The sequence below is a fragment of the Primulina eburnea genome, chromosome 12, assembly GCF_022965805.1.
Source record: "Primulina eburnea isolate SZY01 chromosome 12, ASM2296580v1, whole genome shotgun sequence".
Taxonomy (NCBI): domain Eukaryota; kingdom Viridiplantae; phylum Streptophyta; class Magnoliopsida; order Lamiales; family Gesneriaceae; genus Primulina; species Primulina eburnea.
Window position 1 is genome coordinate 34,236,015 of NC_133112.1, and position 26,346 is coordinate 34,262,360.

The 26,346-nt window shown below is 36.9% G+C and overlaps 2 protein-coding genes and 1 pseudogene across 2 annotated transcripts; all 3 read right to left on the reverse strand.

Annotated features, from left to right (window-relative positions):
* Positions 1-1,579: 1,579 nt before the first annotated feature.
* Positions 1,580-19,024, reverse strand: LOC140807427 (putative glycerol-3-phosphate transporter 1; annotated as a pseudogene).
* Positions 19,025-21,132: 2,108 nt separating this feature from the next.
* Positions 21,133-22,533, reverse strand: LOC140808430 (uncharacterized). Its single transcript, XM_073165565.1, has 2 exons — positions 21,999-22,533; positions 21,133-21,923 (listed from the first exon to the last, which is right to left on the reverse strand). Exons 1-2 carry the CDS (start codon positions 22,491-22,493, stop codon positions 21,789-21,791), a joined length of 630 nt encoding a protein of 209 aa, XP_073021666.1. The 5' UTR covers positions 22,494-22,533; the 3' UTR covers positions 21,133-21,788.
* Positions 22,534-25,423: 2,890 nt separating this feature from the next.
* LOC140807358 (peroxisomal membrane protein 11-4-like) lies at positions 25,424-26,346 on the reverse strand. Its single transcript, XM_073164174.1, has one exon. The coding sequence runs from the start codon at positions 26,156-26,158 to the stop codon at positions 25,484-25,486; it is 675 nt and encodes a 224-aa protein (XP_073020275.1). The 5' UTR covers positions 26,159-26,346; the 3' UTR covers positions 25,424-25,483.

Genomic DNA, 26,346 nt, shown 5'->3' on the forward strand with positions numbered 1-26,346 from the left:
ATTATGAGGTAGTGCCCTACATGTGGGATAAAATCAACCTTTTAAAAGAGTTTATTTATCTCTTCCTTGAATCCTTTTTCGATCATACATGTGCTCACGCCTTCCCACCCCTCTGCCCTCCTAGATAAAAGTGAGAGAGAATCAGAACTCGAGGAAGAGGGAGCGAAATAAATTTTGGGTCCGGTAGATTATCAGTTTGGCTGCTTCATTTCTATAGTTGCTGCCTTTTGTTTTCCACGGACAATTAAATTTTGATTTTCTTTGCGATATTTCATTATGCTGAAACAAAGTTGTCGTTTAATTATTTCGTTTTTGTTCAGTGTTGCAATAGGCAAATTCTATAGTAGGAGACATGTTTCGAATTTTATTTGAATGCAACACCGGTAGGCTTGTCAAATTGGGTCAGGTCCGTCGAGTCGGTCCGCCCCGCCATAAAAATTGAGCGGGTTGGGTTGATAAAATAACAGCCCGTTTGAAGGTGGGCCAAATGGATTGAGCCCGTTTGGGTTGCGGGCCAAACGGGTTGAGCCCGTTTGGGTTGCGGGGTGGCCCGCCAAATTTGGGTAGAGTTTTATATTTTTAAGTTTTATATAAAAATTCCTATTTCTTCCTTATTTTTTCTCATGTGCCTAACTTCAATCACTCTGGTAAAATCTATATGCTTCTATTTTTTTTAAGATGTTATACTCTCCAGTCTCCTCCTTTTTTTTAATGTTTAACTCGAACTAATCCAGAATTATCGAAATAACATAGTAAATAAAGTAATTATGTGTATTGTTGAACACATAATATTTTTTTGAAATTTACAACCGTCTGTTTCCTCGACTTTATGTTATCTTCCAATGTTTCTCACTTTTTAAGAAAATGTGGATGGTGAGAGCTAGGTGCCTTGTGCGAACAAACCCTTAATATCGTTAATTTTTGTTTTCTTGTGAGGACAAATCCTTAAGAAAATGTAGAAAGTGTATACTAAAAAAGATTTGGAATTCAAATTTAAGGGTTTCATTGTATTTACGGTTGGGGATATTACATGAGTTAATTTTTAGTACATGTGTACGATGAAATCTTGTGTGAATTAGAATAAACACTTAATTTTTTTATGGATTATGTTGATTGTTGTATGCTTTCAATGTTTTTAAGTTTTTTATGAAACTATTTGACTGAAATATATTTTTCTTCTATGTTTATTTTAATAATGTTTAGTATTTTTTTTAAAAAAAATAATAAGCGGGTTGGCACGCCTAACCCGCAGCCCAAGGCGGGTTGGGCTGGGTTGGCCATTTAGGGGCTGGCCCGCCCCGCCCCGCCTAATGACGGGTTGCGACGGGTTGCGGGCCAGCCCGCCCCGTTAGCCCGTTTTGACATGTATAAACACCGGTGTCGCGTCTCCGGTTGATGGGATTGACAACGAAGTTTGGAGTTAAATTTTAAAAAGAATTACGGGTCAAACAAGTACAGAAACCGATTATTTAACCGTAACCGGAAATCGTAAGTATGATGCTACAAACAAACATCATAATCTATAACCAATTCCTAGGGCTTTTACTAAGGATAACACGCGACCCGCATATTAATACAGTAGTCCAAGATCATGTAATATTTCATAAATAAAAATAAGGGAATAAAAAACCTTTTCTGTCAAGCTAGATCTCTTGTTCGAAATCTATGACTTAATAGTTTTTGTATTTTGACTAAAATAATTTGTAAAATTACATGTTGGTATAGGGCAATCACACTTCGGTTACAGGAGACGTCGACGTAGGAAGTCCTCGGGTCCTTGATTCTCGTATCTTTACACTCACCTCCGCTACAACGAGTCTTGTTAGAAGCAGACCGTCTACAAGGGCCGCGCCCATGAGCATTGTAAATACTGCAGTCCAGCTCTTGGCCGAAATATATCCTGTGAGCAGTGGCCCTATGGGCGGATCCAATCGAGCCCGTTCCATCAATGATGGCAGTAACCGTGGCTAATGCTCGTGAATTGCCTTTCAACGAGCTGTGAGTTCCAAAATCAGTCCAAACTGCTGTTGTTATAAGGGCGTAAGGCCCATTGACAAATACTCCCGTTATCAGCATGAGAATGACATCAACGGTCATGGATATGTGCCCATAGCTTAGATAACAATAGAGAGCCGGGATACAACAGTACATTAAACTTGCTGCTTTTATGACTCTTGCATTCAAATTATCCGAATTGTGGCAGGATCCCACCAACCACTCCTCCGACATCGAATAACGTTGACAAGCTAAGTTTCCCGATTCTTCGTTTGATAAGTATCCTCCCTCGATAGCTGCAGCATCACGAATTATATGCAATGAATTGAAGAGAACCAGAAGCCAAAATAATTTGAAATTAAACCGCGAAAAATAAGAACTTACCCATGTGGCTGATGTAGAACGGAATCTAATAAAGGAAAGTGTAAGCTGCCAATTTAGTAAAGAAAAGGCAAAGGGCAAAAGGGGCAACCCCAGAATCCTCCATGCTTCAAGGAATCCCACGGCATCCCTCTCATCAGATTTCATCCTCAACAGGGGTTTGACTTCATCCCCCGTTTTCTTGGGGGAGAGCAGTGTATTGTCATCTAAATCAGCTCCAACAGATTCGGGAGTAACAGGCAACAAAAGGAACAGCACAGCGCCAACAAAAGCAATTACCTAGTCTGGGAACAACCATAGACCAACCCCATTCACGTTTCAAAAGCATTGAAGCAACCAACGAACCGGTAATATTACCAACATAATAAGTCCTCTTCTTTTTTCCAAACCAGTTACCTACAACTGCCACTGTGATACCTTGTCCCGCATCTTAAAAATTAAAAGATTTAAAATGAGTTTATAATGGGCTACAATGAACTTCTATAGCAACTTGGGTAAATCATTTTCGTAAAGCAAAGACGAATACGAAGTAGTTGCTATAAGAGTTCATTGTGCAGTCACGCAAGCACGGGCCCGGGCTCGGGGCGTGACAAAATGGTATCAGAGTCGGTCACCGGCATGGAACACCGGGAAATAAGTGCTATGTGTGGCAAAGTGCTATGTGCATGAGAGCCACCTCTTGAACCTGCGGGACAAAGTGCTACATGACGGGAACCACCTCTAGATTCTCGGCGCTAGTGGATCGAGTGGTCAGGTCGCGACGAGGATGTCGCGTTCTGAAGGATGGGTGATTGTGATACCTTGTCTCACATCTTAAAAATTAAAAGATTTAAAATGAGTTTATAATGGGCTACAATGGACTTCTATAGCAACTTGGGTTAATCATTTTCGTAAAGCGAAAACGAATACGAAGTAGTTATAGGGGCTCATTGTGCTGTCACGCAGGCACGGGCCCGAGCTCGGGGCGTGACTGCCACAACTAATGGCCATCCAGTCGTTTGAAACAACCTAGCAAGCTTTTGGACAATCAAATAGAAGTAAAAGATATGGATGTTTGCCCATTATCCAACGCCAAAAAGTGCAGTAAACAAAACAGTTCCGACCATTCCTATGGTTAGAAATATCCTAAGATCCATCCTATCGCCCACATGACCAGAAAAGTACATTCCTACAGCATACACAAAAAGGAATGCCACATCAAGCACATCGAGCAATGACTTGCCGTCTCCGCCATTGAACGGAGACCATCCTGCGCTCTCAAATAGCTTGTGAGAATAAGACCTTTTATCGAATGGGAAATGAAATCTCATGTCTACATTAGGCGATTGGGGATCAAGCACACTTTTCACTATGCTTGTGGTTTTTTGAGTAGCATGGTAGGTCATCACGTAGGCGAAAAACGTGACTATTAGAACAATGGATCTATGCGTCTTGTAAGAAACGGCGGATCCTTTTATGTACTCTATAAAACGGATTCCCGGAGGCTTGCTGCCATTTATTTCCGGGACGAGTTCGCTACTTGAACCAATCAATGACTCGAAAGAAATTCCCATTCTATAAGACAGCAAACCGAAAACCTGAGACAGGAGTTCAATTACTGTAACTGAGTCGTATAAACCTCAAGAACTGATATTCTGTCATTAATAGGTCAAGATTTTAACACAAAAAAAAAATTCAATTCAAGCTACCGGCCAAACATACTTCGTTAAATTGAAACTCCATCCTAGAAAATTGTTCGCTAAACCGTCCAACTGAAAATTTGTTGTGGCATCCATTTCTGAACAAACTTCAAAATTTCAAGTCCAATCCACCATAAGAATAAAAGAATACCATATTCGTAAGCTAAACGAAAAAATGTCCTGTTTGGCCATAATAAAATCTCTCAAGAAAAAAAATAAGAATATTTAACTTCTTCATCACCCTAAAACAATCAAATCTTCATACACGTTTCATACAGCAGTAGAACAAAACAACGAAATCGCAAGAACAACAATTAACCCACAAATTTTCCAACATCCTAGTACACAAATTCAACCTTAAATTTTAAAACAAACGCAAAAGTAAATATACGGCACTTTTATAGCATAAAAAAGGCAAACAAAGAAGACATACAAATTTGAGAAATTCGAGAACAGTTCAGAGGTAAAAGCATAGATTACGCGTACAAAACCGAAAAGCTAACATGGGATTTTTGAAACTCAAACAGCCTTTCCTCTTTTATTCACAACTTATGTGTTATCATTCGACTAAACTCTGAAATGGTTCTGTTTCTACCCCATTTTTTCTTCAGTTCCTGAGGAAGGAAGTAAATGGCCCATTTCCCGGCGAGAGGTTGAGACGGATTGATCAACGAGGCTTTTATAAAAGTGGTCGGCAGTTTTAAATCCCAAGGCTGCTATTATTATTACTAGCGGCTGAGGGTGTTAATAATTGCATGAATATCGAAATAACATTATTTTGTCCAACTCTAGCATAAGAAGAAAGGAATTTGACATTTCATTTTATGAAATGAATACAAATGAATATTGAATACCAACCTCTAAGTCAATTAGCTCCAATAGTATCAGATGTGGACTAAACATATTTTTGCAACAATTATGACTTCTTGGATACCTTAACCTTTATCATATGCAAGATATTTATGTCAGAGTCAACAATAAGACATGCCAAATATTAGTTGATACACAAACTTTATTGAATTAACCATGTACTGGATGAATAACATACTTACCAAGGTCAGAGTACTGCCGTACTCAAACATGAAAAGTCGTTTAAGCTTTGATATACTTTCAAAACTTATCCACGAATGATAGCAGGATGAAAATTAATATTTGAAACACTATTTCTTTTTCGCAGCACTTGCCTGAAGATAGCACCATATGCAGGAATGATTCCAGAAAAATTATTATTTTCATTAGTATACTCCATCAAATTACCTATAAATTGTTTCGATAAAACATGAAAAATCACAACGTCAATAAATTATAAGAAAATAGGTGTGGATAACTAATAGTTCAACTTGCACACGGATTGTCATTGTAATGAGATGGCATCTATAAAACATTGTAGTGATTTCAATCCTCTAATAAAACTAAACAAAATCTATAAATTGTTATTCTAGAGATTCCAATCCTCCCTTACCGTATTGACAAAACCAAAAAAAACTTTAATTTGCACACACAGATTCCTCAAATTGTAACACGTGTTAATATAAAAACACCAAAATTTTCTATGACACAACATATGATGAGCAGTATATTATCAATGATGCGATAATCTCTTATATATAATTTGCTTCACTTGTAGATGAGCTTATTACGGCAAAAACAAATAAGAAGACAGGTGATATAAACTACTAATATCATCAAGACTACCGTAGTAAAAATTTAAATGAAAGGCAAGCATGGAAGTAAAACATTAAATGAAAGGCTAATCATGGACAAACCAAGCTACAAAAAAACCCAGTATGGATTTGAACCATCATGCTGGGAAAGATATAAATTTGACGCACAATTGTAGAGCAAAATGAAATGAAAAAGTATTTTAACTATTTGTACATAATATATTTTTAAAAAATTTATAATAAAGAGAGTTGGCTTACCTATACTTTTATCGTTCTCTATTAAGTAGCAGCACGTCTTTGAAAATAACATTTCTTGTGTATACACCAGATACACTCTAAATTCCTGTCTTTTATCAAAATTTTGGTAGAATTTTGTGAGACTCCTCTTGAAAGTGCCACATATAGCTGACTGTGGCTGAGCACATGGTTATGCGGCCAATATTTGAGATTGTTTGACCTTCCGCTTTTTTATTGTCAAAGCAAAACTAAGTCTTATTGGAGACTGTCGACGTGTCAATTCAAAATGGTAATCCAGAATTATCTTCACTTTTCAAGGACATTCGAGCTTGAAAGAATCTTGTACCCTTATGAGGACCATATGATCTCTGCATCTATAAAATTTCTACCAAGACTGCGGCATATTAATTGTCCCATTGCATAGGCCAAATTCGGGCGCAACATTTCACGAGAGCATGATAGGACTTCTTACTTTCAATGCGATTCTATGTGCCGGCAAACCACTTGGACTAAGGGAATTCAAAAATTCTTCTTAAAAAAGGTTGTGATTGTCTTCTCCTACACTATTACAAGACGTACACTCCTTTTCTTCTCCAGAAAACTTGATAATGAGCATTTGATTAATATTGTAAACGTCAACATTTTTTTGTTTGATGATGGCTCTGCCAACCATATAGTTTGCATCATTAACATGATCTATCATATAGGAAAAACATAATCAATCAACTAATGAATTGATTGTTAACATTTCCATGGTATGATAATCGAATCTGATAATTTTATAAAACCATCATTCAGAGTGTGTTGCAATCCATCACCTATGCACAAGAGAAATTGTGAAAACTCAATATCTTGAACATATCTCATATTTTGTTCAATGTTTATTATCTTCACACAATACCAAAATGCTGACCTTGAAATTCTTGTGGCTATTTGTCCTGCCTTAGACCCTTATTTAACAACTGGTAACACTTGTCGAAAATCACCAACAAAAACCATTGCCTTCCCTCCAAATACCAATTGGTTTTCCATAATATCTTGGAAACTCTTACTGATGGATTCAAAAGCATAGTGATTTTCCATTGGATCCTTGTCCCAAACTATAGTTGATGCACGCCTTATTAGATCTACAAGTTTTGTCTGTTTTTTTTATTTTGCAAAATGTTGATGTGGTTGGTCTAAGTGGAATTTGAAAGCATTAATGTGCAACTCTTTCACTGGCAAGAATGCCGCAGCTATTCCAAATGTTTAACCGCAATTATAATTTTACCGATTTCTTAATTATGCCAACATTGAGCAATACAAAAAAGTTATACCAATACCACCAGGACCATTAATGAAGAAAAATTTTAATTGGTTATGCACATTACTTTCTATGATGGTGTCAAACGCTATCCGCCGTTGAGCATTCAAACATTCAATAGATCTCAAATCATCATCAGAAATTTGAATAGAAAGTTCATCCTCAAGTGTTCTTGGTAGCGGTGTGTTCTCTAAATATTCAACATTTATTGATGGCAAATCGAAAACATCTAGTTTCTTTTTGTACTGATGCAGCAACCTTCGTATATTTAGCAATAACTTATTGGTGACTAAGTTACTTGATGAAATTGCTCTACAATAATCTTCACACATGTAACTCTGTAAGTATGGAACTCATCCCAGAGTTCTCGAATTTCTGTTGGTTGACAGAACACCAATATGTATACAAATAACCTTCTCAATGAAGATGACATTCTAACATAGCATGTTTCTTGCAAACATTGTTGAACATAATCATCATGTTGAAGAAGTCCCCTCATTTGCGTAGCCTTCTTCAATGTTGAATATGTAACCCTATTCACAGTCATTAGATTTTCAAAAGATGTTAGCCCCCTAACATCTTTTGAAAATCTAACACGATTTAGAAGTATATGAAGATAAAGCATCTCGCCTTCAGATGGTGACGCACCAACCACTATATTGTTGCTTCTTCGACGAATCCTTTTTTTTTTAGTTTTTATCAACGTGTAATACAGCGATACAAATACTTTCTAGTCAAGTCAGGATCACAATTTATTTTGCAAAATTCTGTAAGCATGGTCTTCGAGTTGTCAACATCTACAACTAGATCACTTACATGTTGTTGAGAGTAAAAAAAAATCAAATGTTGGTTTGGTGTGCATAGTTGAAACCTAGTGACTGAAGGATACATCCTACTGAACTCAAATGAGAAAATTTGCCACAATACTTCAGGTTAACAAATCCATCTTCCATCTGAACTGTTGGATTTCATCACAATTTTTCCCTTTTCGTAACTCTAGCGCGACCCAATCATGACCTTTATGGATGTACTTGTATATGTACTTGACACATTTGATTTCACCACATACTTCAACATTAATATGAAAATCATATTTCAATAAAAGCCATGGATTATACGGGACAACCCAACAATTATCAATGATATTTTCATCATTGTTGGCAACTGATACTTGTGTACCTTCACATCTTCGATACGAAGAATATGAATCATTTCCTCTTAATGTATATTCCACAAATGACTTTGCAAAGTACTTCTTACATTTACCATTTACCGTGCATGGTCATTGATCGATGCACATGTCCCATATATCGTATGTCCGACAACTGCTTTGTGTAGAGTTAGTTATTCTGCTGTAAAGGTATTTCAGCATGCACAATTGAGTCAAATTGATCGAAAGTAGACACCTTGTCATTATTTTCAAATATGACCGACATATGAACATGAGGAAACCTTCTTTTTTTATACTCAATGACATAAGAATAATAGCGGACCTTTCCTAAAACCCTTCTCTCTACAACTTCTATCTTAAACTCCTCAAATTTTGACCTAAATATCCTTGTAATCAAACCTGGACGGTCTTGAGGTGATTGCTCAGGAAGTAGTTGATACTTTATCTCATTCCAATTTGGATTGCATGTCATTGTAAGCATTTTATCCAATTTCCATATGTTTGTACCAAAGTCATGGCAACACAATTCTGGAACCAACATTTCCAATATAATGTATTGTTAGATATTCATGCAAACAATCTTGTAGTCAAGTTCTGAACGTATAACGCGTTGATTTGAATGTATCCAGCGTAGTCTTTGTTTTTAAATCTTTACGTAATTGTCGACTACATATTGTTGAAGTAGACGACCTCCTCTAAGCAGCAATGACGGTGAATTTTCTCGTATCTGATTCAGAAAAGAATTTACAATATATGAGTGTGATGTATATTTAAGTTTAAAAGATTTTTTTTATTAAAAAGAGAAAGAATAAAGTACATAGGTTTTTTCACTAACCTGTAGCATATACGCTTAGTAATTTAAGCATGTTGACGGGTACCGTCAATATTTTGCTATTTATGTCCCAACCATATGTACCATGTGACAAAAAAGAGGATATGCGAGAGATCACAATAGCTAACAACATTTTGAATGCTGGTAAGATTTCCACCGATTCCTTGTATAACAATATCTTGAGTGCACAAATTTTCTTCACATTTGTTTCGACAATGATGGCCGCAAATTGAGATGTTGGTAGAATATATTGATGTTCATTAGGTTTTTGTTGCCTGATGATGAGCCTACAATTAGTTATGTCTTGACATCGGCCAATTTTTTGAAACACGTGCACAAATGGATTGTGTTGATCGAGAACGTTTTGTATCTTAATCAACAATTCTCGTCTTAGTTTTGGGCTTTCTTGAAGTCTACTGTCTATATCATGATTTGTGTCTACAATCCACATCTACATGTACATTGGCCTACAATTCTCATTTAGTAGAAGACTTCCAATCGTGTGATATATTGACTCATGGGCACGAAATGTGTAAATTTCATGCGTACCGGTTGCTAAAGACTCATCTATGTTGACTCTCATCGATCTAAAAAAAAAAGGTTGTATGCCCTTATAAACTACTGAAAATGTTTGCCTTCCTGATTAACCGCTGGATACAGCTCTTGCAATTCAATTGGATAATGGATATATTCACATTTGTGTTTCCATTTCTACAGTACAATTATGAATCTTGAATTAAACACTCAAACCTGATATTTATAGCAGAATACATGGGCCCGTGACGGGCCTCACACCTTGGCTGGGGATGGGCCAGGGTTCCCAAATCTGGTTTGAGCCTAACCTTAGTGGGACCATCCATGGGGCATCACCAGTCTTCCTCTCCCGAGTCGAATTGAATCGTAGGATCGAAGTTCGATTAATTGCGTTGTCTTCAGTTTACAACATGTGAGCTGTGCATTTTTCTCCTGTTGCTCATTAGTCAACAAAAATTTGGAAACAAATCAAATCGAAATACTGTTCTGAGGGAAAGATTTGGTCTGTGCTTCGTCCATAAATAGAGGTCCCCTCCTCACTTCATTCTCACATATCCTACACAGAATTTTCTCCCTCCTACATTCATCAGCTCTCCCTTGAATAGCCACTGCACGCCCTCGCTCACCCCACGTGTTCGTCTCCTCACCCTCGGCCATGCCCGAGCCCCAGCCTACAGGCACCTGCGCGCCCTGCACTCTCATCCCCACACCCACAGTAGCCGCATGCCCTAATCCAACCGCCTTCCTCTCCGCGCGCCTCGCCTCATCTGAGCACGCCCTGCGCCCTCACCCTCGTCCACACTGCCCTCACGCCCAGCCGCACTCCTCACCGTACGCCTCGCCTATTGCCTCCTCACCCAGCGCGCAGCCTCGCCTCTCTCGACAGTCGCCGCACACGCCCAGCCCGCCGCCCCGCCCAGCACGCAGCCTCGCCTCTCTCACCACTCGCCGCGCACAACCAGCGCGCCGCCAGCACTCTCGCACTTCGAGTGCTCGCCGCACGCTCGCCCTGCCATCCTCGCCCCAACACGCCACAGCACATAGCACACTCTCGCCCAGCCGCCCTGCACGCCCGCCCTCGCCCCGCACGCTACTTACCTTATTATTCAGGTGTTTTCTCACACTTCCTACGGGTTAGTTTGCTCCTCTATTGGTTTGATTATCCTTAACATTTATGTCTTCTTCTAATTCCGGGTTTTGTTCTTCGAGTGATTCCGAGAGAACTAGCGAGAATAGGACTTCCTTAGAAGATCCTGAATTTACCCTTGATTCCCCTGAGGAGGAAGTCATCACTCATAGCAAGTAAGGAAATTCGTCATGTGACCCAACAGATGAATATCTCTAATGCTGATAACCTCTCGTACGGCCACCTATCGTCCCACATCCCCCTTACTAGCGAGTCAAAACTTAGGAATTTGTGGCATATTCTTTCCTCTCACCAAATCATCATTTCTACCCCCGAGGACCGACCCTATCTAACTCCCAAGGGTTGCTATACTTTCTTTCAGCACCATTTCGATGCAGGTCTTCGATTTCCTTTGTTTGACTCCCTCCAAGAGTTGAGTAATTATTATCAGGCGCATCTAGGTCCGCTCACTCCCAATGCTTTCCGCTCGATATGATGTTCAATTGTGTTATTTAGGGCCTTAGACCTTTTCTTAAATTGCACTACTTTTTCCTACTTCCAGGTCTTAGCCTAGTCGAAAGAAGGACCTTTCTATGTGACCTCTCGGTATAGCCATAAGCTTTTTGACGGGGCCCCCAGTCATGTGAAGGACTGGAAAAATTACTTCTTCTTTTATTCAGCCCACGAAAGAGTTGACTTGTTCCACGAATTGGAATCCTACTTTCACCAAGCTTAATCTTTCCAAGGGTTACAAGAAAGATAAGACCTATCTGCACATAATGAGCGTACAAGGAGATAGATGCTTTAGTATTCCCCGAATCTTATCTGAAAATCTCCTGTGCCATGTCGAGTTAAGTCCAGCAAAAATTAAGCTGAAGGAGAATGATGGTAGATATTCTCATCTTTTCACACTTCTTGTTTCGTTTTCAATTATTATGTCCTTTGATAACATTCTCATCTAGTTCATTGTTTTTGTTCGCAGGTACAAGAGTCATGAATGCCGCATTGCTCCGTGAGGGACGGGGGGCACCAAAGAAGTCAGTCGTCGCAGCAACCAAGAGAAGAATGAAAGAAAATTGTTCTACAACTGCGAAGAAACCTGCTGGCTCACCCACCACTGCGAAGAAGAAGAAGAAGTCAGGCTCCTCCTTCTCCACCCAGCCTCATCCCCGCCTCCTCAGGCTAAGTCCTCTCCTCATTCTGGCAAAGAGAAGACGTCTATTGATCTCAGCCCATCAGTCCAACAGAAAAGGAAACGCAAAATCTTCGAGATCTTAGTCACGTCAGCCTCTTCCCTAGAGGTGTCTGGATATGATGATGAGCATCTTTCTGGGCCAGCGATACATCTTTTGTATACCTCGGAGTCAGTTACCGCGGGCCGAGGCCCTACTCACATAGCTCAGAAGCTATTATTTCAGCTTCCCTCCCATGCAGACGCAGCTTTCTTGAGTTCACTGAGATGGTCTAATTTAGCCCGCCAGACATGCAGCAGTCTTATCTTTCTTGTAACCCTTGGAAAGCTTAGGCTTGGTGAAAGTAGGATATCAATCCGTGGAACAAGTCAACTCTTTGGTGGGCTGAAGAAAGAAGAAAAATTTTTCCAGTCCTTCACATTACTGGGGGACCCGTCAAAAAGCTTATGGCTAGACCGAGAGGTCACGTAGAAAGGTCCTTCTTTCGACTTGGCTAAACCAGGAAGTAGGAAAAAGTAGTGCAATTTAAGGGAAGGTCTAAGGCCCGAAATATCACAATGAAACATCATATCGAGCGAAAAGCATTGGGAGTTAGCAGACCTAGATGCGCCTGATAATAATTGCTCAACTCCTCGAGGGAGTCACATAGGGGAAAGCAAAGACCTGCATCGAAATGGTGCTGAAAGAAAGTACAGCAACCCTTGGGAGTTAGATAGGGTCGGTCCTCGAGGGTAGGAATGATGATTTGGTGAGATGAAAGAATATGCCACAAAGTCCTAAGTTCTGACTCGCTAGTAAGGGGGATGTAGGACGATAGGTGGTCGTACCAGAGGTTATCAGCATTAGAGATATTCATCTGTTGGGCCACATGACCAATTTCCTTACCAGAACGGCTATGAGTGATGACTTCTTCCTCGAGGGAATCAAGGGTAAATTCAGGATCTTCTAAGGAAGTCCTACTCTTGCTAAACTCGCTAGATCTCTCGGAATCACTCGAGGAACAAAACTCGGAATTAGAAGAACACAAAAATGTTAATGATAATCAAACCAATAGAGGAGCAAACTAACCCAGAGGAAGTGTTAGAAAACACCTGAAGAATAAGGCTAAAATTCTGTGTAGGATAAGTGAGGATGGGACCTCTATTTATAGAGGAAGCCCAGACCAAATCTTTCCCTTCAGAACATGATTGCGATTTGATTTGTTTCCAAATTTTTGGTGACTAATGAGCAGTAGGCAGATCACATGTTGTAAATCGAAGACAACGCAATAGTCGTACTTCGAACCTACAATTCAGTTCGAATTTCGAATCTACGATTCAGTCTTTTTTTAAATTTGTTTAAAAACTAATTTTTTTCATTAGTGTATTTTAATTTTATATATAATAAATTTTATAATTTAATTAAATAAAAAACTTACATGACTCAATCCCACCAAACTCAACCCAATCAACATCTCAATCCATTCCTTCCCAATCTTTACAAATATATTCTTCTTCTCAACCTTCAGTATCATCCATTGTAATTTTGTTTGGTTTCTGTCTAGCAATGAGTCTACAAGGTATTCGTCTGCAAGAAATCGAACGAGAGAATCACGTAAGATAAGAAATCGACTTTTTATTTTGAATTTTACTGGGTCAAACTCGACCCATTAATTCGATTGAGATGTTTTTTGTTCGCATCTAGATCGACCAACTCGACCCAGAAAAGTGGGTCGAGGTGTGAAAAGCTCGGATCGAGCACTTCACAGTGTGACGAGCTCAACCCAGCACCTCGACCCAGGTGAGTCGAGCTCACTGGACCCAAACAAAGAGCTCGACCCAATTTTTTAAATGAACACTATTTAATTTTAAATTTTGACAACTAATAACATTTTTTTTGTAGATTTACTTCTCCACTAAACTTGGAAAGAATCAATTCTTTGAATGTAATTTAACTTTAGAACCAAAATACGTGGAGATTTGTAAGATCATTTTTGAATGAGAATGAAATAGAATATTTGGTCCAGCATACAATTTGAATCCATTGTTATGGTTTTTGATGAGTAGACAAACTTATGACAGTGGATATAATGAATTTTGGATAATATATCGTAAACGACCTTTACGGTTTTATCATTGTTAGAGTATTGTTTGCTAAAGGGGCTAAATTGTTCAAAATTTTATCATGTGATACCTGAAGAAGATGAATTTAAGTGGAGGCATTTTGGTGGGAGAGACAGTATAGGTTTAGGGAATTTCATAGTTAGAATGGATGAGTATGAGAATGACTTAGGGGAAGTGATAGACATAGAGAAGTTGAAATTGACCAGTTTTTTGTTCATGACAGGTGTATTAGGTAGACAAAGAAAAAATAAAAAAGATACAGTGGATTTAGAATAGATTACATTAGTTAATAACTTTGATAGTTTTATTAACTATCCATGGGGTAGAATAGCTTTCGAAAAAATAATTTATGGACTTATAAAATATCTCGAAAGTAATTTCAGAAGCTATGAAAATCTGTTCGCACGCAATGGGACTGATCCAGATTTCAGTGGGTGTGGTGGCTTTCATATAAGCTGATTTATTCATCATTTACAGGTAACTAAATCCACTGTATCATTTTTATTTTTTCTTTGTCTACCCAATACACCTGCCACGAACAAAAAATTGGTCAATTTCAACTTCTATACGTCTATCTCTTCTCCTAAGTCATTCTCGTATTCATCCATTATATTATAACTATGAAATCCTTCAAACCTATATCATCTCTTCCACCAAAATGCCTCCAACTAAATTCATCTTCTTCCGGTATCACAGGATAAAATTTTGAACAATGTAGCCCCGTTAGCAAACAATATCTAGCAATGAAAACCGTAAAGGTCGTTTACGAATATCATCCAAAATTCATTATATCTACTGTCACAAGTTTGTCTATTCATCAAAAACCATAAAAATTGATTCTAATTGTTATAATCCTTAGCGCATACAATCAAATTACCGAATTGTGTATGCTGGACCAAATATTCTATTTTTTTCTCATTCAAAAATGATACAATATTCTTTCAAATCTCAACGTATGTTGATCATAAAGTTAACTTATATTCAAAGAATTGATTCCTTCCAAGTTTAGTGGGGAAGTAAATTTGCAAAAAAATAAATATGTGATTAGTTGTCAGAATTTAAAATTAAATAGTATTCATTTAAAAAATTGGGTCGAGGTGCTAGGTCGAGCTCTTCACACTGTGAAGAGCTCGATCTGAGCTCGTCCGAGCTCTTCACGCCTCGACCCACTCTTCTGGGTCGAGTTAGTCGATCTAGATGCGAACAAAAAATATCTCAATCGAATTAATGGGTCGAGTTCGACCCAGTAAAATTCAAAATAAAAAGACAGTTTCTTACCAATACATGATTCTTTCGTTCGATTTCTTGCAGACGAATACCTTATAAACTCATTATTAGCCAGAAACCAAACAAAATTCCAATGGATGGTGAGGAGAGTTGAGAAGAAGAAAATATTTTGTTAAGATTGAGAAGGAATGGAGTGAGATGTGGATTGAGTTGAGTTGGGTGAGATTGGATCGTGTAAGTTTTTAATTTAATTAAATTATAAATTTTATTATAAATAAAAAAAAAAAATTACATACACTAATGAAAAAAATTAGTTTTAAAACAAATTTAAAAAATGATAAAAAAAGTAAATTACATTCCTTTTTTTTTAAATAAAGACTTCCACCAGTCCTATTTTCCTCGGGCTTTTTCACCGTTTACAACAAATTTCTTAAAAGCTTAATAAAATAACGTAAAAAAAAGTTAAAAAACTAAGGTGTCAAGAGGCGTGACTTTCAATTTTTTTTTAAAAAAAGGCAAGTCACACCTTTTCAAGAGGCGTGACTTGCTTTTTTTTAAAAAAAAATTAAAGGCAAGTCGCGTCATATGAGATGGTGTAGGAAGATTGTCATCTGAAACACCGACGACCCAATGCAGTCAATAATGCATGTTTCTTTCTTTTATTTCACAAAGAAGACGTTAAAAAAATTTATGATTAAAAATCATGTATTAAAGTGATTTGATGTATCACTGATGAAGACTAACGTGTCGTGTTTTTTATCTGAAAATTTGCTTATATATCATTTGCCTTCGTTTCAAATGTATTATTCTCGTGCTTCACTTCTCTGGATTTAAATGTACCGTTATTGGTCATTCCTTGTGAATTTTCGTTCGATGTTCGATTAAGTCATTGTATTTCAGCACATGAGGTGTGATGTCCTATAATAACATTACCACCTACGAATAAAAGTACCGGCACACTGTCCATTCCTATAAAAAAAATTCAATAGGTCACACAAAATAAAAAGGTGATAATAAATTTTTTAAAATTTCAATTGAATAACAAAATGTAAAATATAACAAAATAATACACTATAAAATTAATTTACATATGCTTTCATTTTTATTAAGATTAATTATAATAATAATGATGATAATGCTAAATTTGTTTTACTAAACTACAACTATCAATAATAATAATATTTTTTATTTAATAAGTAATAATAAAAATAATTATGATAATAAATTTCATACTAAATAGGAAAAAAAATAATAGTAAAATCATTTATATGTATATTTTTTTAATAAAGTTTTTAGAAATAATAAATTTTATATTAGTTATGTAAAATAATAATAGGTCCTACTAAATACCAATTAAGTTAATAATAAAATCATACTACTTATTTTTATTTAATAAATTAATAACAAAAAAAATTATAATAATAGATTTTATATTATTTGTATAAAATCAATCAACTGTAATACTTTTTTTTTTATAACATACCTAAATAAAACAAAAATCATAAGAATTACAATTGTAAGTGTTATTTTTATTCTAAAATAAAAAATCGCATTTCTTATTTATATCTTACAAGTTAATTATAATAAAATAATATTTTTATAATAATAAGTTTTCACAAATACGCACGTGGAATAAAATAATAATTAAATAAATTAATTATACAACTGATTTTATGTTTAATACGTTAAGAACAAAAATACAATATTTATACTAATAAATTTTATATTACTTGTGTAAAATAAAATAACTGTAATACTTAATTTTTTATATGCTACCTTTATAAAACAACAACATCAATAATAATTATAAATAAAAGTATTATTATTATTTTCTAAAAAAAGTTTATTATTATTCTAAAATAAAAAAAAATGTATTTTTTAGTTGTATCTTATAAGTCAATAATATTATAAATAATAATTTTTATATTAAAAAGTTTTGATACTACGCATGTCAAATAAAATAATAAGAAATTAAATTAATTGTAATATTTATTTACATTTAAGTAATTAAAAACAATATTAATCGTATTTATAATAAAAACATTTATATTATTTGTGTAAAATAAATTAATCGCTACACTAAATTTTTTTAAATACTACCAATATCAAACATTGAAGAAAAAGTACTGTTATTATCATTTGCATAATATAAAATAATAAGAATAACTGATAATACATAGAAACATAATTAAGCGTTTTAATCATAAAATCGAAACGTAAGATTATGATAAATTCATAATTTATATTCGAATACTCAAGTAAATTAATTTATATCAACGTTTACCTCAAATAGACGTTCAAAATCAAAATTTTATCTGCAAATATATAATCACAAATAAATAAATTAACGGTTTTAATCAAACGTCGAATGAAAAATTTAATTTAAAGCATACAAACCTCATGTGCTGAAGTACAATGACTTAATCGAACATCGAACGAAAATCCACAAGGAATGACCAATAACGATACATTTAAATCCAGAGATATGAAGCACAAGAATAATACATTTGAAACGAAGGCAAATGATATATAAGCAAATTTTCAGATAAAAAACACGCCACGTTAGTCTTCATCAGTGATACATCAAATCACTTTAGTACATGATTTTTAATCATAAATTTTTTTAACGTCTTCTTTGTCAGATGACAGACTTCCTCCACCATCCTCTGCCACCAGCGTCCAGCAAATATTTAAAAAAAAAAATCACGCCGATTCGATAGGCGTGACTTACTTAAAAAAAAAATATTAAGCAAGTCGCGCCATATGAGATGGCGTGACTTGCTTTTTTTAAAAAAAAATTAAAGGCAAGTCACGCCTCTTCAAGAGGCGACTTGCTTTTTTTAAAAAAAAAATGAAAGTCACACCTTAGTTTGTTAACTTTTTTTTTACGTTATTTTATTAAGCTTTTAAGAAATTTGTTGTATACGGTGAAAAAACCCTATTTTCCTCATCCTCCCGATCTTTGGCCCAATAAATCGACCGCAAATTCCGTGGGTGGGGTGTATATTAATTGCTCTGTCTACGTTAGAAGCAGAATAAAGTGAAGAAACATAGATAAAACCCTTGGCAACTAGTTTTTTCATTAAAAAACTTCAATAAATAAATTTGAACATACGTGAAAGGGAAAACCAATCGGCAAGATGAAAATAAATGAAACCCCATTCTTGATTTGATGTCAACTTCATACCAGAGTTTAATAAGATCCTGGCATGCCCAAGCACCACCGAGAAGTGAGAACAAAATACACCACACACGCCAATTTCTGGAAAATACAAAGACGTAATGAAAACCTGTGGCGTTGGCTGAATCTGTACATCGTCGGGTCGAATCCTTTCAGCCTCACCCGCACTCCGTGTATGAATCGTCATAATATAAATTTTTCGGGAAGTGAAAAGAAACGAGAAAACATTTGAGTTCTTGAGTCCGGAACACCGCTTAGATCTTCGAAGATTGACGTTGAGAAACAAAATTCTGCTGTGCGAGAGAAAATTGTATGTGAGATGGAGTTTGAAGAAGTTTTTCAAAGTTCGTCAGATATTAGACGTGGAGGGGAAGTTGGGATTTGGGAGATATTTTTTAGCCAAAAACTTGTGTGAGACGGTCTTACGGATCGTATTTGTGAGACGGATCTTTTATTTAGGCCACTCATAAAAAAATATTACTTTTTATGCTAAGAGTATTACTTTTTATTGTGAATATGTGTAGGGTCGACCCGTCTCACAGATTCTGATCCGTGAGACGGTCTCACATGAGACCCACTCTATTTTTTATTGAAAACAATAAATCTATTTTTTTTATGAGATATGATATTGTTTTAAATGTCCTCTCTTTTTTTCTTTTTAATTTAATTACTTCAGCTATATCATAATAAATCATTATCATGACCTTATCTCGGAAATCATAATCACAATGATAATAACAAAAAAATTAAAATATATTCTATTTTATTAAAGTTTAAGAAATGACAGTAACCATCTAAGAAACACACAAACTTTTACTTCCAATTTTACTTTTATATGATATTAATATTACACTTTTGTTTTTTTAAATTTTTTGTTTTTTTTTTTAAAATTTCAACACACTTTTATTTTTATTTTTTATTTCAACAATTCAAATAACAATTTAGTCTCACCATAGTTTATCAAATTTCACTTTAATCTATCGATAATGATAAAAAATATTGTACACACACGCATCGCGTGTGCAGAGTAACTAGTTTTGATTATGTATGTTTATACTGACAAATTTCAATTTAAGTCGTATATTTTTTAATTATTGTCAACTGTATTCTTTTTTCCGCATGAGTGTTGATGTGATATTGCATATATCAACATAGTATCGCAATATCAATTTTATGGTTGGTACTTGAATTGGACGTCAGAGGAGATACACGTACGGAAGCTCACCTCTGGCCCTTTTTATAACATTCAGGTTTTTCTCACATAGTTTAGCAACAGAATAGCTGGTTCCTCAACCGGCGAGAGCTCACCTCTTTGGAGTAATAAACAGAAAACATGTTTTTAGTGAGCATTAACTATTATTGGCAATACATTGAATACAATTACAATAACACATTGAATACAATTACAATAACAAAAACAAAAAGAGATGTCATGTGAAGGAACACAAAAGAACGCCTACATCAAATTTGTACCGAGTTGTGCTTTGAACCTTTGGATCTTTTGATCTATAAATATTGGATGAAAACTTTATTAAAGACCATTAAAAGTCTGCAAAAAATTAATTCGGTCAATTGTGAGGTGCCCTCTTCCATCTATGGATTTGGGTTGAGGTAATTCGGGATTGGGTTGGGTTGATGGATTTGGGTTGGGGTAATTTGGGATTGGGTTGGGTTGATTTGTGGATTGGATTTGGGTTGGGTAATTTGGGCTAGGGATTGGATTGGGTTGATTTGTGGATTGGATTTGGGTTGGGGTAATTTGGGATAGGGATTGGGTAATTTGGGCTAGGGATTGGGTTGGGTTGGGTTGATTTGTGGATTGGATTTGGGTTGGGGTAATTTGGGCTAGGGGTTTGGTTGGGTTGGGTTGATTTGTGGATTGGATTTGGGTTGGGGTGATGTTATCTTTGGACCTCATAGACGAACTTAGGGAAGAGGCATCACTCCGTGCAGAAAGGTACAGAGCGCAAATGGCCAGAGCATACAATAACAAGGTTAAGCATAGGTCATTTCAAGTAGGGGACTTAGTCTTGAGGAGGGCAGAAATCTTGCGGCAGGTAGGTAAACTCGATCCAAAATGGGAAGGCCCGTACAAAGTAATCGAGATAATCAAAGGAGGAGCATATCGTCTTCAGCAACCAGATGGGAAGACCTTACCAAGAACATGCAACATTGCGAACTTAAAGAAATTTTACGTATAGACTACGTGTTTCTGTTTGTTTTTACTTAAAGAGCAGTCGGTCACAAGATGTTATTACCTGAGTTACGTTTATCAATAAATTTATAAGTTTTTCTTGCATTTATCGTGTTTTGATTTTACTTAATTAGAGACCCAAAAAAAAAAAAAAAAAAAAAACAAATGTGTAACGCACGCAGAAGACATCACGAGACCCAAGGTGTCACAGAGAGCCACCCAAGCATAAGAGGCTTGGCCAGCCCAGCGGGAAAGTGCTCAGACACTGTAAGAGGTCACCAAAATAGAGTCCCGGGATACCTACGCTAGGGTAATAACGTCCCGCCGAGACCACAGAGGCATAAAAGTGCCCAAGTTCATATTTAATTAAGCAGCAAGCGTGGAGTATTACTAAAAGAAAACCAAAATTAATGTCCAGATGACATAGTAATCAAAATAAACTTCGACTAAGCAAAATAGTTGTGCAAAAGTACGATCTTAGAATAAAGCTCCGACAGGTCTAGTGGCAAAGACAAAAATCATCCATCCTCGATAGCTTCGTCAGCAGGGAGCAAGTGCAGCGCGCCAATGACCTCACAGTCAACATCCCCCGCTGGAGGAAACTCTGGCAGAGGGTCAACCCGAGCGGTGTCATCCAACTCTGCCGCATGAGGTGAAATCCTCATAATCACCTCCTCAGGAACCAAGCCTGTCAAGCGAAGCTGGAGACGACAGTCTCGCACCACCTCATCACGGAGACCAAAAGCGTGACTGTAAACCTCATCAGCATAGGCCGGAGAAGCACGAAAGGCTGCTAGTGCCTTCTCCTCAACACCCGTCACAAAGGACTGCCCCGTCTTAGAAGCCAAGAACATCCCGCCAGTCTTCACCTCGGTATGATGTTTGTCATAAAGGGAACCAAGTTCTTAGAAGCCAAGAACATCCCGCCAGTCTTCACCGTCTTAGAAGCCAAGAACATCCCGCCAGTCTTCACCTCGGTATGATGTTCTCCGATCGAAGACATCCATTTTCTTCCTTTAATTGGGAGAGCTCTCGGCAAAATCGAGCCTCCTCAGCTCGACCTCTCTCCTCTCGAGCCTGGTAAGCACAGGCCAGAGACACAGCCTGAAAATCAAGAGACAATTGGTTACATCACGTAAACGTCCCTACAGAAAAGACACTGAGGGGCGAGGAAAGCACCTGGCAACCTATCAAGGCCAGAGAGTGGGATAGAGCAGCAGGGGGCTGAGGGACCAAATGAGCCATGTCATGATCACATATCATCTCCCTCCCTTTTCTCCATCCCATATCAGGGTCATCTAAATCCCAAAAAGACCCCACTTTCTCCTTAGCATTAACTCCTTCCAAAAGTAGAGAGTTCTTCCGAGAGCCTCGAGAAGACGATATCGGATCCCCATGACCTTTCTTAAAGTTTGGCGGGGTGGCCACTTCGCCTTTCCTCTTGCCATCTTCATGTCCCCTAGTACACTGGTCCTTTCTTTTATCCACAACAGCTCCAGAAGCATGGCTGTCAGTGGACATAGGATGTGGCCCCTGACGACCTTGAGAACTAGACCCTCCTCCACGACCAGACTGGGGGTGCGACCCCGAAGTAGGGATAGAAGATCGAGGAGCGGGAGAGTAGCGCCGATCATCAACTCTTTTCTTCTCTCCGATAGAAAGAGACCTCCCCATAGTATCTTCTCGAGCTTGAAGGGTGGCCAAATTCACACGCAACCCTACAAGAAGAATAAGGGGCAATGAAGCATCAAAATTTCATAACTCAAACGTAAAAGTTAAAAGTAATGAATGTCAACGATGTACAAAAAGACGATTAGAGCAACAAAAAAGATACCTCGCATGATGACAGTAGTAAAACAAGAAAGGAAGAAGAAAATCGATGGTCCGTAGGAGCAGATTCAGAAAATAGAGCAAAAGCATTTGAGGAGTATATATTATACAGTAATATAGCATAAAGGCAACAATAATGATTCGTAGAGAAAAAGAATAAAGCAAGAGAGAGAGTTACCTGACATTGCGGCCGAGAATCAGGAGAAGATGAGGCATGTGGGACCCTTTTATAGGGGAATGGGGCTTAACCTAGATGCAGGATTGGAGTGGAGAATAGATTAAAGTTTTTGGTTCAGTTTATTTTTTTTAATTAGATGTAGGACCGAGAGTTTTTGGTTAAGTTATTCTTACTCTCCATCACCTTCAATAAATTGTAGGTGTTCGAGAGTGGGGGGCTTATGATGGGTATTAGTCTAAGAAGTGATTTAATTTTGTGAGTTAGGTAATTAGTGTGGTAAAGATTAGATTGGGCCATTAATTAAAGATTAGGCCCAATAGAGAGCCCAAGATGATTGAGGGCCCATGGCCCATCTAGAAAGCTTATAAATAGGAGCTATCACACCATTTCAAGGAGGATTTTTTATCTCATTATATGCTCCAAAAAGCCTCTAGCTTTTGAGAGTGCATATCTTGGGGTGTTTGCTAACTCGAGTACCGGAGGACCTTTTACCGAGAATCTCGCGATACCTCTAATCTCGTTTCGTGACACAGGTGGCGACCCTGATATTTACTGCTGTGGACACTGAAGTACGGGTTATTCTCTCATAACAACGTGTCCACCCGGATAGATTGATCACCTAAATTTCGTACTGCATCAAGTTGTGCAAGAACCGATAGTTGCATTCATCGCATTATCTTATTCACTTCTTCAAAAAATCTTTACAGAAGTTAGTGTTACTAAGTGTGGAGATTGTTGCATTGTGTTTTTGGATTGTCATTAAAAATGGTGACTTGTAAGAGATATTGCAAGGAATTTCAAATGAAAGTGTGAACTCGGTTAGATTGGGTTTGTACAATGACTCGCACAAATAAACCCTCTAATGGAATCCTTCGTATACATAGAAGAGATTATAATTCTAACTTTTATAAACAAATCTTCGTGTACTTTTGTTCTTAACAGTTTTAATTTATCATTAACCTTAGTTATTTAATGGTTCTGCATCACTATAGGCACCCCTGGCCTGTGTATTCATTAGACATCAGGTTCATGTGCGCACATATTCACCGCTTCTGTTTGAGCATTTTCTGCATTTAGAACATTCATATGTTATTCCACTTATCAGTTTAGACCAAGAAAAGTACATTCGGTTGCTAAATCCTAACTCAATTTATTGACTTAAAAATCTTGCAAAAAACAACATTAGATTATTCACCGTCCTTTGAGTTATTCTAAACGTAACCTGGATTTCGGGACTATATTTGCTAGAGATTCACATAGATATTGTGAAAGATTATCTCTTTGTTATAATTAATTGACTAAATATAATAATAATATATAATATATTCTTAAACTTAGAATATCATATTAACTAACTTTGGTATGTCAATATGACAACGAAGTTATTTTTACAGTTTTATTCTTTATAATATTTGTCAGTTAATTTTACTGGTGTGAGTTTATTAATAAAAGTAAGTTTCTTGTGGGACGATCTTACATATATTTATTCGTGAGACGGGTTAACTATGTCCATAATTACAATAAAATAATAATTTTGACATACAAAATATTATTTTTCATGGATGACCAAAATAGATATTTGTTTCACAAAATTGACTCGTAAGACCATGAGTTTTTGTGTGTTATTAGTTTTTGTACTTCTCTCTAACCTTTTATGAATTTTTCCCAAACTTATCTCAAATTTATCTAAAAGTTCAGACTATATCAGTAAATTTTATCTAATCATTAATCTGTATATCCTAATAAAATAATACATATTTTTACACCAAAATTATCGAACTTAAAAAAAAATTAATATGCGTGCCACGGAACACTGGTAGTTATAGGTAGCATTAATCGGGTATTCGGTCGGGTTTGGATTACTTGGTTGAAAACATGGGTTGTTCTACCGGAATTACCAGATCCAGTATCCAATGAAGGCTATGAAGAAGTTAAAGAAACTAGTGGACTTGACTATTTCCCAACGTCATTCAAACACGAAATATTTATAGAAGGATTGCGAAAACAGAGATTGCATGCTGATTATTAAGGAAATTTTTTAAATTAACAATATTGGAACTCATGAATTAATTTGTAACATGTGTAAGGCCCGAGGCTGAAGAGGACGGGGGCTGATCGGCGGTGTCATGAGATTGCTCGGACAATAAGTGGTTCTTGGCAAGCTTCTGGGCGAAGGGAACATGATTTAACCGATCTCACATCGGAATAAGAGAGATTCTAAAATTGTTCAGGTATGAGACTATGCAGTTGAGGAATATTTAAAAAATTTGATATGTACTACTCATATCAAGAAAGTGCATCTTTTTTCGGGAGCTCATCACATAAGAACTCCAAAGTTAAACGTACTTGAATTGGAGTAATTTTGTGATATGTGACCCCCTATGAAATTTCCTATGGTACGTGTGAGTGAGGACATAAATACAATGGAAGATACTCGTTTTGATACAGTTAGGACAATCGTCGAATATGAGCGATCCTATATTTGTTATTTTTGTTTGTTTCATAATTAATTTGATTTTTGATGGAGTGTTTGGATGAACTAAAAATTGCTGACAGCTGACATAGCATTTCTATTCAACTTCTTTTTTTGTATATAATTTTTCAGTGAGCCCAATTAAACAATACATCAACAAACTTTAATTTACATTAATTATATCTAAGATGGCCAATTTCTATACCAACCAGCCCATGCAGAGACCAACCCACTAATCCCTAACGTGACTGCATGATTACAGAAAGGATTGGGCTCAATATCAGCAAGCGCAATAACCAAATCTGCCAAATTTGCTGCCACAGCCATCAATCTCATCACCCGATCAACCCTAATTTTCTTGATATTCTCCGGTTCAGATCCTTCCTCCCCACTTTTCACAAGCCTTCTTTCTTCCATAATCCCCTTCCGGATCAGTATAAAATCCGACACGACGAAGAATACGTACCCGAAAGCCTCGCCGAAAGCCGACACAAAGCTCATCCTCGGAGCAAGTTTTGTGTCGAGGACTCCGATTCTTGATAGCCAGAGAAAATGGTCGAAGAAGAAGTAAACCATTTCGCCAGCGTTGGAGAGGATGGCGAGTAGCCGGAAGGTTACGGTGGCTCCTGGACTGCGACGGATGGCGTTGAATCCAGTGAGGAACCGGCCGCTGCGGAAGGCCTTCCGGCTGAGCCCGGAGGCGACTTCCCATTTCTTTGCTCTGCCAGCGAACTCTGGACTTGTTCTTTCTGCATGCCAATGAACTAGTTTGGATACATATTGGAAGGTTTTAACAAGTTTGTCGATTCCATCTCTTTTTGCAAGACAGATCACTAGTTTATCTACTGTGTCATTCATGGCCGAGGATGAAATTCGATTGTGTTAATCATGATGGGGGGGATTTTGAAGTGTAATTTAAACGTCGGCAGCCACAAAATTTATGGGTATTTTTTTGGGATAATTGTGGAATTATATGGTTGGATGGTATTGTTTTGTCCTTATATTTCATAGTAATATCGTTTGTTTTTTCTTTCTTCTGTTTTTGT

Coding starts and splice junctions, on each gene's coding strand:
- LOC140808430 (XM_073165565.1), bottom strand. CDS start 22,493: ATGGGGAGGTCTCTTTCTATCGGAGAGAAGAAAAGAGTTGATGATCGG. Junction 21,924..21,998: donor TGGCCTTGATAGGTTGCCAG/GTGCTTTCCTCG, acceptor CTTGATTTTCAG/GCTGTGTCTCTGGCCTGTGC.
- LOC140807358 (XM_073164174.1), bottom strand. CDS start 26,158: ATGAATGACACAGTAGATAAACTAGTGATCTGTCTTGCAAAAAGAGAT.